This window comes from Megalobrama amblycephala, linkage group LG3 (assembly GCF_018812025.1).
Source record: "Megalobrama amblycephala isolate DHTTF-2021 linkage group LG3, ASM1881202v1, whole genome shotgun sequence".
Taxonomy (NCBI): domain Eukaryota; kingdom Metazoa; phylum Chordata; class Actinopteri; order Cypriniformes; family Xenocyprididae; genus Megalobrama; species Megalobrama amblycephala.
In genome coordinates, this window is record NC_063046.1 from 26948210 (window position 1) to 26965987 (window position 17778).

The window sequence follows — 17778 nt, forward strand, 5'->3', positions numbered from 1 at the left end:
TCACCATTTACTCACCCTCATGTCGTTACAAATCTGTGACTTTATCTGAATGATTTTTAGGCTAAATGATAGTCTTGGTCACTATTCATTTTGATTGTATTGGGAAAAAAGATGCAATTAAAAGGAAATGTCATTCTGGCTTACATCTAATTTTTTGTTCCACAAAAGTAAGAAAGGCACAGGTTTAGGTCCAGTGAGAAAATAACGACTATCACTTTAAATGTTGTGTAATTCTTATACATCCCTGCATTCACCTGAAATGCTTTTTAATTTAAAACTTTTTTAACACTATTTCTTTTACTTGTACTGCGTTTTGTTCATTTTTCCACAAACATTTTCCACGATTAGGCCTACTGATTGCTGTGACATTGCATTTTTATGAAATTAGACTAAAATTCTTGATTTTTGTTTTCAATACCATTCAGTGACTGTTGGGTGCAATTAATTACTAAGTAATCTAATTACTGCAATTTAAATACTTTCCCCTTGAAAACATAAGGGATTACTCTTAATTTTTCTATAAATTATTTACAGTTAGGGCTACTTCTGATGTAATTGCATTAAATACTGTGGTGTATAGACTATATAAAACTAAAATTTAATATCTAATGTTAAAATGTATGTTTTTAATGTAACCTTCTACACAGTTTGGTCAGTTCAAGAATAATATATGCAATTGTATACAGTTTCGTGTCTATCCTTGTATTGTTCAACTGGGTGAAGTTGATATGGGATTTAGAAAGTAATTAGTAATAAGTAATCCAATACTTTTTTCAGAGATATTAATTAGTACAGTAATCTAACTACACTGTTGAAGATGTAATTAGTAGCTAGTAATGAATTACTTTTTATTAGAGTAACTTGGCCAACACTGTTTATTACACTTTAAGCTTTTATTACGCAGTTACAGCATATGTAATCATCAGAGTGGTGAAGCGTGGCTCGTCTCTCCAGCAGGCGGTGATCTGCTCTTCACCAAATACGGTCACTGCGCGCCGAGTGTGCGCGAGCCGCGGCTGCCAGTGCCTGTCCGGGCGCGTGTCAGAGACCTGCGCGCTTAGCTCCTCTCGGAAAGGTATGTCTATTAATCACCCTTTTTTTACTCTGTTTCAGCCTGCCAGTATCTTCTTGAAACTAGCATTACGTATATGGGACATAAATATACTGTAAGTGAGGTAATATCCAGCGTGTACAGTTTGTGTTTGAGCTGAAAGCCGGGCCCTGAACGCCTCCTGCTGTCATTTCAATATGTCACTGATGCCTAGTATAACCCTTGATACAAATTAAGCCACACACGACTGTACATTTATGTATTTTATATAAAATTGTGAACTCCACAACTCTCAAATGGAGATGTCACTAAAGCGCTATAGTTGGCTAACAAGGCCCTATGCCGGTGTTTTGTCATAAGAGATATATATGTGTTATATATGATTTTGTTATTCATCTGATTTTGATTTGGGTCATTAAAACTGCAGGGGTGTTTATTTTAAGTCACTGTATAATGCTTAAATTGCTACGTGTTTTAAAGCGCTGTTGTTTTTGTTTTTTAAATAGTTAGCCTAGCCTGTCTTGGTTGAATAGCGGTGTGACATGTGAAGTTAAGCTGCAGTGACACTCGCCTCGCTCACATGTACACGATTCGTTTGCATAAACTAACACAGTTTAAGGTCATATCAGCCTCTCAAAAGACATTCGGACTACTGGCCGAGATGTTCATTTACTAAAAATGGTTACTTGAGCCATTGGAAACTGTATGTGGGTATGAAATGAACCCCAAAACAGCAGACACGTTCTGGGTTTTTAAAATGAGCAGTATTTGCCTGGCTAATGCATTGCACAGAGTAGTGAAAAACCTTATAAACAGCTTTATATAAAGAATGCCCTTATATAAATTCACAAACTACTTTTTATCAAGATCATTGCTGTTGATTTACAGTATATCCTATCATGTGAGGTCAACTTATTGTATCAGTATTTATCTTTGTGTAGTGGGAAGGTAATTTATAAACGAGTTCATGTGAGTATGAAAATATTATAAATTATTGTTAGAAGATGTAACTTGGCATTTTGAACCTCACAGGTTATTGTACTCCACAGCCATGCCCTCAGATCTTGCTAAGAAGAAGGCTGCAAAGAAGAAGGAGGCTGCCAAAGCTCGACAGCGTGCGAAAAAGCATGATGAGGTGAACGGAGAAGGAGAGCTTCCGGACGGCCAGGTCAACGGTGCAGTAACAAATGGGGAGGAAAATGGAGGTGTGTTTATTAAAATGCTGCCTAAAGTTAAAAGAGAGAAAGAGGCGTTTGGACAACTGATTATATTAACCCACCCGGTGCACTTCCAACATTTTGACAGTTCACACTCATAAGGCCCTTGACAGAGTCAGACTCATTATTTACACACAAACGTAGCTATTGTATAACATATAATTTACTTGACCTTTTACTGAATACCAGCTGTGCATGATTTTTGTACAATAACGCAGACCCGGTTCCAGAATCAAATCACTGAGGGTGCTTCTGAAATTAGCGAGGGTGCTCTAGTAAAGTGCAGATGTAATGTGTATATTAGCTTATAATGTGTATTATAGCTTTTTAGTGATCCTTTATTATCACTAAAAAGCTGTAACTCATCTCAGTTATAGTTGTCTGCACTGCACAATTAGTCTCTTACGTTGTGTTTGTCTACACTTTGTTAATGAGAGGCTTCGCGAGCGTGCAAACTCAGCGTTGAACAAATTTTTTTCCGGTGAGCGCATTCTAACTTAAACACCCCTGATTGGCCATTGCGTTCAAGAGATCAGCTAACATGCCTGTGATTGGCTACATTGCTCACTGCTGCAAAATCATGTTGTAAATAGAAACATTTGACATTGACCAGAACGAAAACACAAATACGCACTTGAGCGTTTACCAAATCTGTTTCGCCAATATAATATTATTACAGTATCAGCTAAGGGTGCTCTTGTTTGCATTTGAGGGTGCTTAGCAGAACCGTAGAACCAGGCCTGCAATAACGTTTATACCACAGGGTTGTTGAATGCTGTTTTGAACATTATAAGGTGGGGTGCCAAGTCCTGTTCCTGGAGATGTACCTTCCTGCAAAGTTCAGCTCCAACCTTGATCAAACACAATTGAACCAGCTAATTAATATCTTCAGGAGTGCTTGATAATTACAGACAGGTGTGTTGGATCTGAAGATAGCTCTCCAGGAACAGGATTGGGCACACCTGTTCTGTTGTTTACCAGTAAAAGCACAGCTATGAAGTAGGTCCATTTCTGTCGTCCACATTAATGTTCCTTATCACTTCGCCAAATTATTTCTGTTATTTCAAAGATCCCTACAGCCTACATTAGCAAATGAACCAAGACCCACAAAGACACTGACCAAGAACCAATATGCTAAACAATGTGGTAAAATGACAAACAATTTCCATTATTTTCCCTCTAAATTACTTTTTATTATCTATAGAAAACATGCTCTCTTTTTCCTGCAATCTACAGACGCACACTTACAAACAGCCAGAAACATACACGCGCGCAGAAATTTGTTGTCAGTGCTGCCCCATGATTGACTTTTGATTAATTAGCATGCAACTGAAAAGCTACTTGACATTTCTCAGTATGGAGATAGTAACGTCACTTTTTTTAAGCAGTTAAACTCACATCTTCGCTATTAGTCGAGAGTCGCTGCTACAGAACACTGTTGAGAGCCGCATAGACTCAGGTAGTTCACACACTTTATCTCTCTCTCTCTAATTAACAACGGAGGCTTGGGATGCGATGCGTAAGAAATTAGTCCTACACACGAGCATTTTAAGGGCAAAAATTGAACAAATGTGTTGAAATAAAACATCTAAACTATGTTTTAAGGTGTGGTAACAGTAGTATAAGAACATTGACTCTGTGCTAAAAAAAACGTGCATTACCAACTCAAGTGTGCATTATTGTTTAATTATTCAATGACTTGTCAACAATTATTTTTCTTGACAAATAATTTTTTCCTTAAAACATTCTTTATAACCTTTGCTCTCCTCTTACATCCACTTATTTTTATGTCACTTTTTTCACTTTTGTCCTTAGATGTCGCCGCTCTGGCTAAGGAGCTGGATGAGTTTGAGATGCGTAAGATGGAGGCACGGGCAGTGACCGGCGTCTTGGCCTCCCACCCCAACAGCACTGATGTTCACATCAGCAGTCTGTCACTCACCTTTCATGGCCAAGAGTTACTGAGCGACACAAGCCTGGAGCTCAACTCCGGCCGGCGCTACGGTCTCATTGGCCTCAATGGCACAGGTATGAAAGTTAAGTGACATTGGAGCTGATACTTCCACTGCTTCTTATGCTTTGTACTAGAGATGCACCGGTTGATCGGCCATAAATTTTTTTTTTTTTTTTTTGGCCGATCTCTGGACTTGCGCACAAACAGCATTGCAATAATTTCCCAAAATGTCTGTAAACAGGATGTTAATGCAGGCCAGAGACGGGTCATGCTGAAGACGGATGCAAAGAAGAGAACACAGATGTGCCAGCTGAGCAAATACTGTACCAGGCACAGCAAGCTTATGCTTTGCAATGCTCGAAATATAGAAAAATATAAATAACGAATTAGAAATGCGAATATATTAATGTATCTCTAAAGTGAACTGACTGTCTTCAGAAAAGTTTTGATGGCATTTTCTTTTTCTCCTTCCTCTGTATAAAGTGTATATCAGTTAAAGCATATAAAGCTATAAAGGGTATAGCTTTGTGTATATTGATACCCAAAGAAAACGCTGCTGTTCCATAAGCACCACTTACTGTCAGAGAGTGCATTTGCATGTTCATTCAGTCTGTCTGCTCTCTTATGTAGCATCATTTCACAAATCTGAAGTCAGACTGTTCTGTTTTTGCTTTAAATCTTTAAATTATACAATCTAATTTAAATCAAAAGCAACTGCTAATGCTACATGCGTGTAGCATCTTTGTTGAAATCTAATTTCAAATGACTACAGATATAGAGCAAATAAACAATAAATAAATTTGCTTAAACGGAGAAAAAAGATAGGCAACCGGTACCTGAATCGGCAATGAAAATTCATGATCGGTGCATCCCTACTTTGTACATAAGGGCTGTTTGTAAAAGTTTGTATGATTTTGCACCATAGCTGGGGAAGCTCATGCAACCATTTCATTTACCGTAACCTATTAATTATCAAAAAAATTCTCATAAGGAAATACAATGAGAGGTTAGGGGCATCTATGAATGGGAATATTCTTGAACACTCTTTGCAGGCAAGTCCATGCTCCTGTCTGCTATTGGCCACCGAGAAGTTCCCATCCCAGAACACATAGACATCTACCACCTCACGCGTGAGATGGCCCCTAGTGAGAAAACAGCACTGCAATGTGTTATGGAGGTTGATGAAGAGAGGATAAAGCTAGAAAAGGAGGCTGAGCGATTGGCTCATGAGGACTGTGAGTTACACACATATTTCATTCATTCGTCCACATTGCATCATATACCCACATGCATCAGGTTTTTGCTATTTGTAATATATTACAAGTAAATAAATCTGGCTATTCAACTCTTATCATTTGTTATACATTATTATTCCTTGGCCTATTTTCTCTGCTCTTCTCCTCACTACAGCTGAGTGTGAGAAGCTGATGGAGATCTATGAGCGTTTGGAGGAGTTGGACGCAGACAAAGCTGAAGTTCGAGCCTCACGAATCCTCTTTGGACTGGGTTTCACCCCTGCTATGCAGAAAAAAAAACTGAAAGATTTCAGTGGAGGCTGGAGGATGCGTGTGTCCCTTGCCAGGTATGAAAATGGCCTTTAAATGTCTTTTCAGTGTCAGAACGGAATTATCTTTATATACTCATAGAAGTAGTGTTGAAAATGTTTTAAAAAAGGATAAGAATATGATTTTGTTCATCCTTCTGTTAAACGTCAGTCCAGTCTTTATGCAGAGTGCAGTTTGTTGTTAATTTTGTAAAAACATCTTCAAACATTAACATTTTCCTAGTTAATTTTATTCAAAGTATTATATTTTCATTATAATGAAAAGCTCATTTCATGGATTTGATTGGTCATCTTCACTTAATGAGTGGATGAAAATCATCTCTGGTCAAATTATAGTTTACCAATTTAATGCATACACAAATAATAGTGCATTTCCTACATTCTTAAGTCTCCCTTTGTCTAATTTCCCTCTTTCAGAGCCCTGTTCATAAAGCCCTTCATGCTGTTGTTAGATGAACCTACTAACCACCTAGATTTGGATGCCTGTGTGTGGCTGGAAGAAGAACTCAAGTCGTGAGCACTGTTTTCACCGTTCATTAGATTTTTTATTGTGCCAATAATTAAACATGATGGTATTTTCATGCACAGAAACTGCTTAAAAAAAAAAATAATTAAGACAAATGCCTAGGAATTATTGCTCAAGTTGACGAAGTGATGTTTTTGAAACAAGATATTTTTAAAAAGAATGTTTTTCTTATGATGTCTAACAACTTTTTTTTCTTTCAGTTTTAAGCGAATCCTTGTACTCATCTCACATTCTCAAGACTTTCTTAATGGTGTGTGCACGAACATCATTCATCTCCACCAGAGGAAGCTCAAATACTACACTGTGAGTGTTGTAACAGTGGTCACGTTTTTGTTTTTTTGTTTTTGTTTTTGTTTTGTTTTTGGGGGGGGGGGGGGTGCCTAGAGTTTAATATTTGGAGAATCTATTGAATGCATTTAAAGAGATAGTTCGTCCAAAAATAAAGACTCTGTCATCCTTTACTCAGCCTTGCTCTGAACTGAGTGACCTTTTTTCTGTGGAACATAAAAGAAAGTATTTTGAGAAATGTCTTAATGTTTTTTGCCAACACAATGGAAATAGAAATATCTTCTTTTATGTTCCACAGAAGAAAGAAATTCATGTTTGGAACAACATGCATTAATGAAAATTATGACAGAATTTTATTTTTTTTAAGTGTAATGTAACGTCACACCTTTTTTGAAAATATGCAGTGAATCCAACTGAGAGACTCATGAATGAAGCTCCATTAATGTTTAGGAGGTTTGATGCAAAAGCTTTATTGTCTCCAAAAGTCTGTATTGCTTATGTACTTGTCAAGCCTTAAAAGGCCTGAAATCTGATGCTTTTATTACTGTTGCTAATTATGAACTGTTGCTGGTCCCAAGTCATGTTTATTGGCACACTCCTCATATATTAACAGTAACAAAGGTACAGCATGAGAGCGGTAAAGTGTGTGCTGTATGTAATAAAAAAGTTTGTTTTTAGGGTAACTATGACCAGTATGTGAAGACCAGGGAGGAACTGGAGGAAAACCAGATGAAGAGGTACAACTGGGAGCAGGACCAGATAGCTCACATGAAGGTGAAAGGGCGCAGGCTTTGAACTGCACTTTCTCTACTTTCATCTTTCTTTTATTGCACTGTTGCCAGAGAAATATTCATTAGAGGTGTGCCATTGCAAAATTAATGTCAAACTCACTCCCTTCATCTCCTGTAGAACTATATTGCCCGTTTTGGGCACGGCTCTGCAAAGCTAGCCCGCCAGGCTCAAAGCAAAGAAAAAACACTACAGAAAATGGTGGCCTCTGGCCTAACCGCTCGTGTGGTGAATGACAAGGTTTGTCTCACAAACAAGCACACATCAACACTCACACACTGTAGCATTCTTGCATGTCATTTTCTCTTACCCAACACCTGTTATCAGCATAAAGCATCAGTTTTGAAATGCTCTTTTTGTTCAGTTGACCAATGCAATGACCAAGATAAAAGAAGTGAATAACGAGAACCGTTTAGACAAGAAAAAACAAAAGCAAAAAAAACCCACATTATTTATTTTTTTGTCACTTTGATACAGTTTTGGTAAAAACAGTTGTTTTTCTGCAATAATGTAGATTTGAACTAAGAATCTATTAAAAATAGATTCTGTAATTTATTAAACAGTTTACTAGGCAGACATTTGCTGTGGTGACCATTAACAGCTTAAGCCTTGGGTTCTAGATGGCACCGAGTTTTCTTTTAAAGATGAAATCATTGCCAGGTGTTCATCAGTTTTAACCACACTTTTATCCTTCAGACCTTGTCATTTTATTTTCCACCTTGTGGGAAGATCCCGCCTCCTGTCATCATGGTGCAGAATGTCAGCTTCAGATACTCCAGTGACACAGTGAGTCAGCGGCCTGTTGCTTGCTCATTTACACAGTATTGTCTGTTTGGGATATTCATTTTTGTTTAGCACTCCTATTGTATGCTGTCATATGCAGTTCTATGTTGTCCTAAAGTTTTAATAAGCGTTCTAATTCTATGAGAATAGTGAAGTACACACCACAGCCATAACAATAACAGTGGTACACGCAAATATATACACTGCCGTTCAAAAGTTTGGGATCTTAGTTTCAAAAGTTTGGGATTTTAATGTTTTTAAGTTTAAGTTTCGTCTGCTCACCAAGGCTATATTTATTTACTTAAAAATACAGTACTTAAAAACCTAAAAACTGTTTTTACTTAACAGTAATGTTGCGAAATATTATTACAATTTTTAAAATAACTGTTTTCTATTTGAATATATTAACTTATAGTAATAGTTCTAGTAATATAGTAATTTATTACTGTAAAGGCAAAGCTGAATTTTCAGCATCATTACTCCAGTCTTTAGTGTCACGTGATCTTTCAGAAATCATTCTAATATGCTGATTTGCTGCTCAAGAAACATTTATTATTATTATCAATGTTGAAAACAGCTGTGTACTTTTTTTTTCAGGATTCCTTGATGAATAGAAAGTTCAAAAGAACAACATTTATCTGAAATTCAAAGCTTTTGTAACATTATACATTACCGTTCCAAAGTTTAGGGTCAGTAAGAATTTTTATTTTTATTTTTTTTGAAAAGAAATTAAAGAAATTAATACTTTTATTCAGCAAGGATGCATTAAATCGATCAAAAATGACAGTAAAGACATTTATAATGTTACAAAAGATTATATTTCAAATAAACACTGTTCTTTTGAACTTTCTATTCATCAAAGAATACTGAAAAAAAAGCAGCAAAAGCAGCAAATCAGCATATTAGAATGATTTCTGAAGGATCATGTGACACTGAAGACTGGAGTAATGATGCTGAAAATTCAGCTTTGCCAACACAAGAATAAATTACTTTGTAAAATATATTCAAATAGAAAACAGTTATTTTAAATTGTAATAATATTTCACAATATTACTGTTTTTACTGTATTTTTAATTAAATAAATGCAGCCTTGGTGAGCAGACGAAACTTCTTTTAAAAACATTAAATATCTTGGTGATCCCAAACTTTTGAATGGTAGTGTATTATGAAATTGTTTGTTTATTTTTATTTACTTTTTTTTTTTTTTTTTTTTTTTTTTACAGCATTTTATTTATAAGAACTTGGAGTTTGGCATTGACTTGGACACAAGAGTTGCGCTTGTGGGTCCCAATGGGGCAGGGAAGTCCACACTTCTCAAGCTGCTAATGGGAGAGGTCAGTTATGAAAAAAGATTGATTTGACAGTTAAACGTCTTCTTCTAAAAAGTATATCAGTTTTAAATTCACTAGCTGGCTTGTGTTTTTGTCTCTTGCAGCTTCTCCCCACAGACGGAATGATAAGAAAGCATTCACATGTCAAGATTGGCAGGTATCACCAGGTACCGTCTTCATAGAAATACTGAGTATGATTAGTTGACTTAGTACTTGTGTTGTTCTTGCCCGTTTCATAACATTTATATGTCTTAGATATCTATGTATATACATAGATACATATTAAATGCCTTTTTTACAGTTCTGAAAGCCAAATATAGTAAAAATATTTACATTTATTCATAATTTGACATAAGCGCATACATTAATATTGGCAATTGTTTGTACAGTTAGTGCTCTTGAATTGTGTTTGTCCTGCAGCATCTGACTGAGCAGCTAGAGCTTGACCTGTCTCCTCTGGAGTACATGATGAAGTGTTTCCCAGAAATCAAAGAGAAAGAGGAGATGAGGAAGATCATTGGACGTTACGGCCTGACAGGGAAGCAGCAGGTATGTGTGTGGTTGTGTTTAATATGCAGGGGTGTTAACGTAAGTGCTACATTCTTTTGAACGCTGTACTTATTTTGTTCTGTTTTATCTGTCATATCCCTCCGACACAGGTCAGTCCCATCAGGAACTTGTCAGATGGCCAGAAGTGTCGGGTGTGTTTTGCCTGGCTCGCATGGCAGAATCCCCACATGCTGTTTCTGGATGAGCCAACTAATCACTTGGACATTGAGACAATTGATGCTCTGGCTGAGGCCATCAATGAGTTTGAGGGAGGAATGATGCTAGTTAGCCACGACTTCAGACTTATTCAGCAGGTATGTCTTATAGTACAAAGCCAGTAAATGGATCAGATCACATTATTAGTATATCTAATTACTAGTATTTATGTTTTACAATTGACGGTGATCTGGATTTTTTTTATCTCATTCTAGGTGGCTCAGGAAATTTGGGTTTGTGAGAAGCAGACCATCACCAAATGGAACGGGGACATTTTGGCTTACAAAGAGCACTTGAAATTAAAAATTGACAGACAGACTCATGATATTTAAAAATCCATGAGCTGGACAAACAAACTTTTCCATCATGGATTGTTTACTCTCCTCTATTTCCCAGATGTGCATGACTGATGGAATCAGACAGTGAACCCCAGTTTCTTAGCTGTTGATGTGGATTGCATTCCATTATACTGTCATCTAGGATTGTTGACAACTTCCTCAAGAGCTATCATTAAGCGTTCCCTGGTCTTATATATTTCAATGCACCTCTCATTTCCCAGAATCAGCAAGTCTGTTTTATTTAATATTGTAAAGGCAATAATGGTTTATTGGATTAAGTACATTCAGTTATGTTGGTGCAGAACAGTAGAAAACATCATGGTATTCAGAAAGCAATTTTCAGAATATCCTACATCAAAACATTACAGACAGTGTTCATACCAAAATAATGAATGTAGACATAAAATACCATTTTAAACTGAGCAGTGTGATGTGTGAATAATGCGTACATGTGAATGCACATACACTTGGAACAACAAAGCATGCTGCTAAGACCTTCCTCTGTTACCATTCTGTGGCATTATTTAGGCAAAAGCTGAGGAAAAAAACACTACATCAGGCAAAACTGTGTTGTTGCTTAGTTTACACATACATTAAAATCCGTAGCTTTGCTTGTATCTGTGAAGAGAATCATATTGTAGCTTAGCAAAACAACAAGCTATGATGCAATATCATGATTTCTAAATATTTTTAAGTGGTTACTCAAGGTACAATGTTGAGCAATGAGTTACATTTATCAGTTCTAGTGAGCAGCACCACCCTTTCTCTCATAAAATACCAAGTCATGCAGGTTTACGTTGTTAGGAAAATGTTTCTGCACACACTGTGTGTGAGTGTGTATTTCTCTCTTTCTTGGCCATACTTTGGGGACAAATTTTGTAAAGATTTTCTTTGCTAAATCTGATAAGACCCTCTTTCTTGGAACATCCTCCCCATTTAGGGGGTAAACATGCATATGTTCAGCTGTCTCCAGTCTTGTGGTTGTCTCGTCCAATCTCGTCTCTGTCTTTCTGCAGCACTCATTATGTTTCCCACTATATTCATTTGTTAGCTTATACGGTAAGAGGAGTGTGCGGTGTTTGATTGGGAGGATGAGGGTGATGTGCATTATCCTCCACATACACCCTCACATCCACACAAACTACTATAGCTTTGCCAAAGCTGGGGGGTGACACTCTAAAATAGCAAGAGTACAAAACATACACCCACTCACACACAACACACTGTTGTACATACACAAATAAACTGCTGTGGCTAACAATATGGCAAAATTCAGTCAGCCAGCCAGAAGACTCAAATAAGAGGTTGAAATCAGGTTAATCAAGCTCTGATAAAGCATTTCTGGTCATTAGGGCCTGAGGGCCTATTGGAATTGCTCAGTCAATTATTATTCTGCTCCGAAATGAATCGCATTTTTGAGGGTCACTTTGCACACGTGTCAGAAGTGGTGAAAATTTACATCTGATATTGGTTTCAGAATTAGGCGTGGCAAAATGGCTCGATAGCGCCATCTACAAAATTTCACGCTACTTCCCTTCGCGCTACGTTTCACGAACAGGTATGAAATTCGGTAGACAGATGTAACAGCCCAATACCTACAAAAATGTCCGTGGGTGCAAAATCTGTAAACCCAACAGGAAGTGAGATATTTTGAATTTTGTCTGCAAAATTTTTTCAGTTTTTGCCATTTCCAGACGTACTTTAACGAACTCCTCCTAGAGCTTTAATCAGATCAACATCATATTTGGTCAGTCTAATCTAAAGGCCTTGGCGGCGTTAATTTGCAAAAATCTAGAGTTTTCGTTGAAGGGCGTGTCCGTGACGGCCTGACAGAATTCGATGTTTCGCCATGAAACAGGAAGTTGTTGTAACTCAGACATACAATGTCCGATCTGCCCCAAACTTAACATGTTTTATTAGAGTCCTGACCTGAACACACCTACAATGCAATATTCAGTTACAGTCATAGCATAGTCATAGTCCTGTGGGCAACAGGAAATGACGTTTTACACTGTGGATTAGTCCACTTTTAAACTTTTCCTGACAATTTACTCATCCCCATGTCATCCAAGATGTTCATGTCTTCAATTAAAAAGAAATTAAGATTTTTGATGAAAACATACCAGGATTATTCTCCTTATAGTGGACCTCAATGGCCTCCAAACGGTTGAAGGTCAAAATTACAATTTCAATGCAACTTCAGAGGGCTTTAAACTATACCAGACGAGGAATAAGGGTCTTATCTAGCGAAACAACTGGTCATTTTTGAAAAAAATGTAAATGTATATGCTTTATATATAAACAAATGTTCGCCTTCTAAGTGCTTCCGCCAAAACCGCATTTTCGTATTCTCCAAAAAGTTTACGCTGCATGTCCTACACCTTCCCTATTATACTTACGGAACGAACGCAGATCCAGTTCCATTTTTTCCGTAAGTAGAATAGGGAAGGTTTAGGACATACAGTGTAAACGTTTTGGAGAATACGGAAATGTGGTTTTGGTGGAGTCACTTAGAAGGCGAACATTTAACATATATCCAAATATTACACAACTTAAGTATATATGTCCAAAAACAACTAGAGAATTTATAGGCCTTTTTATATAGAGCTATATAGGAATCTAGTGGTCACATCACAAAAGTAGCCTACTTCTTTTTTTTTTTTACTTACTTTTTACTTACTTTTTTTTACTCCCACCAGATAGCACTAATCTGCCTTCAGAAATTGGATTTTAAAGGCAAGGGGTAAAATTTTTAAATTACGAAAAAATGTCGGAATAACTGAAACCACTCCTACACAAAAAAATACATACTCTTGGTGGCCAAATTAACTTGTTAAGATTAACTTATAGATCTAAAATAGGCAACATTTAATCTTATAAAGGCCTATCAGTAAGAAAAGGAAAGGTGTGTCATAGCTCAAACTGCAGATGTATTTACACATATGTAGCTAATCAGAGGTCTGTAATGTCTGTATAAAAGGTGTTTATTGCGTTTGAACTTAAGGTTGGCACTCTTGGCATTGCTCGAAGAGAGCGTGTCTTTAGAGAGCGTTATGTTTGCTGAGAGTGACGAATGAAAATGGTGTGTGGAATGCGTGATTTATGTAAATTACTTCCCGTGGGCACGCGGTCGCTCATTTAGAATACTCCGAATTCATCAACATTAGCATGAGGTTAAGAACAAATTCATGTGCATATATACACTCTGGGAACGTCCCCACTGGTGTTAAGGGCGTTGTCTAGTAACGTTCCCAGTACGTTCACAGACGGTCACGATGTGAAGTTCTTTTAAGGTTTGGGGGACGTTATTTGGTGGACCTTCAGGGAACATTCAAGACGTTCTCTGAACGTTTAGGGAACCATACTTTATGTGGAACTGTTCTCAGAACATCCCTGCTGCCCTTGTCAAAAAATTTAATTTAAAATTAGAGCTAAATTGACTAATAAAAGTGGCTGTTCAAACAAAAACTAATTAAAAGTCTTACCAAAAAAAAAACAACAGCACACGCACAAGCACAGGCTCTACTCTCCAGCACAATGGTAACCTCACAAATCTCAGATAACAGAAACAACATTAAACACTAACAGATCTCTCTAGATCTCAGCATCTTCACTTACTACAAACCAGTATTGACTTTATTTCTTTCATTCAGATCTTAACTGAGGTGTTGATGTTTTATCAAAATTTATAAATGTCACCGTTGCGGAGGTAAGCACTTGCTTTGGGCTTCTGACCATTGATGGTTTGATTTTATTTTTTCCATTTGTTACAAAGAAAAAAATTGTGAGAACAAAAAAATCTGATCAAATGGATTTGGTTGCTCATTGTTGATGATTTTATCAACATAAATCATTTTAAATGATTTAATCAACAGTAGTCTTATTCACTGATCTCTTAATGTATTTTCTTTCATCTTGTTGTAGTGCTATAATGCATAAAATCCTGTCTTTGATATTTTGAAAGTTTTTATCATTGTGTAGAAATTATTCAGACAGGACTATGTAGACTCACTCACTCAGACATCAAGATTCTGTGTATGATCCTCAACAATGGTGACAAAATTTTCAGATAAACAGATTGACTCTGAGCGTCACAAAACAAGCAACTAAAGTCACAAAAAAGATTTTTGTTTCTTGTCATCATTGTTGAGATTCATACGCTGATTCATGATGTCTGTGTGAGTCTAAAAGACACTGCTCAAAACTCTGTATAATGAACTAAAAAAAAAAAAAAATCAATCTCAAAAAAAAGAAAAAAAAAACTAACCATTAATTAATGTAAAACTAACATTTAATACACTCATAGTTTAGACTCTGGTGATGATCAGTGAATCAGGATGCTCTATGATGATTGAATCACCAGCACTAAACAACACAATTCATCTGTTTAGACTTTCTCTTGTGTTTGCTGCTATAACAAACATGATTTGGAAACACAGTCAAAATAGCCAGAAAAATCTAATGTTAAAATATCAAGAATCAAAAGCAAATGCTCACCTCCATAACGGTGACTTCAAACTTTATTATTTTCTATAAAATACACACGTAGAAGGCAACATTCTCGTAACCTTGCACAACTTTGCCTAAACGTTCTCTAAGTGACAAAAATTCTGAAATTTTACAGAACATTTGGGACATTCATAAAACGTCCTCTTTTGGTAATGAAAGTGCTGCAGTTCAAGGTTCCTTATATGATTTTAGGGGGACATTCCAAATTGGTTAATTTTATGGTCACATAAGAATGTTACAATGAGGATATTTAGGACATTGACTGAACGTTCCCACATGGTCCTCTGTTGGTCATTTAATAACGTTCCCAATATGAGTTTAGGGGGACGTTCTATTTTGGTTATTTTATGGTCACGTGAGAACGTTACAAAGAGGACATTTGGGAAGTTACCAGAACGTCCTATAGTAATAGTCCCCTAAACATTCCCATAACGTCCTGAATGTTCCCTGAAGGTCCACCAAATATCATTCCACATCGTGACCGTCTCTAAACATTCTGGGAACTGATTAAACAACTCCACAAACAGCATTACCAACTTCACATATTACTAACCAGATTGACTTTATTTTCAAACATCTACAGAATTAAGAATTAACAGATGTTTATTGGTAAAGAAAAGAAAAGAAAAGAAAAGAAAAGAAAAGAAAAGAAAAGAAAAGAAAAGAAAAGAAATTAAATGAGGCCACCATGAAGAAGATCAGCATTTGCTTAAGTTGTGCTCTTGACCATTGACTTCCAATGTTAGATTTTTCTCTGTAACAACGTGTATGCTATTGTAAAGCAGTGAGGTCAGTGCCTTACAGTGAGCAGATGTTAGCTGCTTTTATATGATAATCATTGTGAGATTTCTGGATTGAATCCAAAGCAACTGCTCATATTTTGTCATTTATACTTTTGCATATTTACTTTTACATTACCAGCCCTGTGAAACTACAGCATAAGGAGAGGAAAAAAAAGTGTTGCAGCAAACAGACATGTTGAATAATTTTAAAACCGTGTAATGCATAAAAAAAAAATTCAACTACTGAATCACCTAAACACACACACAGACATCAAGAATCAGCATATGAATCTCAACAATGGTGATAAAAGAAAAACGCTTCACGCTGCAACTCCCATCATGCACTGCAGTATTAATAATTATTGTCACCACTGTTGAGGATCGTATGCTATATTTTCATGGATAAGCCTGAATAGTTGCTTAATTTTAGCACTGAAGAGTTAAGATGGCATTTAATGGAATTTTTTGTGTGTGTTAATAGCCAAGTCTCAGTCAAGAAACAAAATAGACCTCTTTGTGATATTCATTTGAAATGGCTTTCAGTAAATTTCAAGCTGATCTGCTCCTTCAGTCTGTTGATTCAGCAATGTATAAGGGTTTCTTGTGAAACACTATTGCGATTACTCAAACCAAAATGTTTTAAAGACATAAAAGGGTCAAGAGCCCAACTAAAGCAAACCCTGACCACCATGATGGTGGCATACTTTTTTGACCAATAAAACATCAACATCAAACCTCTGTTAATTCTCAATAAGAACTTATTTAGACGTGTGACAGAAATAAAATCAATCTGGTTAGTAATAAGTGAATCAGATCTATTAATCAGATCTTGAGAGATTTAATGTGTTTCATCTTCAGTTGATTTCATCTAAGGCTGTGACTGAAGTCAGATGTAGTTGTGTTTCTCTTTTCTTCAGTGATTCTGCTTGTTAACAGCAGGTGTTCATCATTAATGTTCAATCATCAGTTAATTAATTGCTTAATTATCTCATTAACTTTAACTCTGCTTTAGTGTTACTTTAACACTATTTAGAGAGGGATGTACATTTGAGGGATGTACTCAAATGTATTCTGACCAGAGCTGATTTAGCTCTGGGGATTTTACTGTGTAGGACGTTCTATTAACTTCCCAAATGTCCTCTCTGTAACATTCTCGCGCGACCATAAAATAACCAAAACAGAACGTTCCCCTAAACTCGTATCGGGAACGTTATTAAATGACCAACAGAGGACTGTGTGGGAATGTTCTGTTAATGTCCCCAATGTCCTCTTTGTAACATTCTTATGTGACCATAGTAGAATAACCAAAATGGAACGTCCCCCTAAAGTCATATAAGGATCCTTGAACTGCAGCACTTTCATTACCAAAAGAGGACGTTTTTATGTTCTATAAAGGTTCAGAATTTTTGTCACTTTTAGAGAATTTTTAGACAAAGTTGCGCAAGGTTACGAGAACGTCGCCTTCTGCGTGGGTGTTTTTTAGAAAATAATAAAGTTTGAAGTCACCATTATGGAGGTGAGCATTTGCTTTAGATGGGCTCTTGACTCTTGATATATTACCTTTAGATTTTCTCTGGTTGCTTTAACTGTGTTTCCAAAACATGTTTGTTATAGCGCCAAACGCAAGAGAAAGTCTGAACTGATGAATGTTGTTTAGTGCTGGTGATTCAATCGTCATGGTGTGCCCTGATTTTCTCCAGAGTCTAAACTATGAATGTATTAACAGTTAGTTTTGCTTTAAGAAACAGTTAATTTTTTAATTATTTCGTGATTTTTTTTTTTTAAATTCATTATACAGAGTTTTGAGCAGTGTCTTTTAGACTCACACAGACATTATGAATCTCAACAATGATGACAATAAACAAAATTCTTTTTTGTGAC

General features: G+C 36.4%; 1 protein-coding gene across 2 annotated transcripts; it reads left to right on the plus strand.

Moving 5' to 3' along the window:
* Positions 1 to 918: 918 nt before the first annotated feature.
* abcf2b (ATP-binding cassette, sub-family F (GCN20), member 2b) lies at positions 919 to 11028 on the plus strand. Of its 2 annotated transcripts, none has more exons than XM_048184738.1 (15): positions 919 to 1075; positions 2101 to 2256; positions 4084 to 4296; positions 5275 to 5457; positions 5633 to 5804; positions 6204 to 6299; positions 6513 to 6615; positions 7279 to 7374; positions 7510 to 7629; positions 8086 to 8175; positions 9396 to 9506; positions 9608 to 9670; positions 9924 to 10052; positions 10163 to 10366; positions 10484 to 11028. In XM_048184738.1, exons 2-15 carry the CDS (start codon positions 2103 to 2105, stop codon positions 10598 to 10600), a joined length of 1851 nt encoding a protein of 616 aa, XP_048040695.1. In that variant the 5' UTR covers positions 919 to 1075; positions 2101 to 2102; the 3' UTR covers positions 10601 to 11028. The 2 variants fall into 2 exon arrangements, with proteins under 2 accessions (XP_048040695.1, XP_048040696.1); XM_048184739.1 differs by having other exon boundaries at positions 928 to 1075; positions 2084 to 2256.
* Positions 11029 to 17778: the final 6750 nt, after the last annotated feature.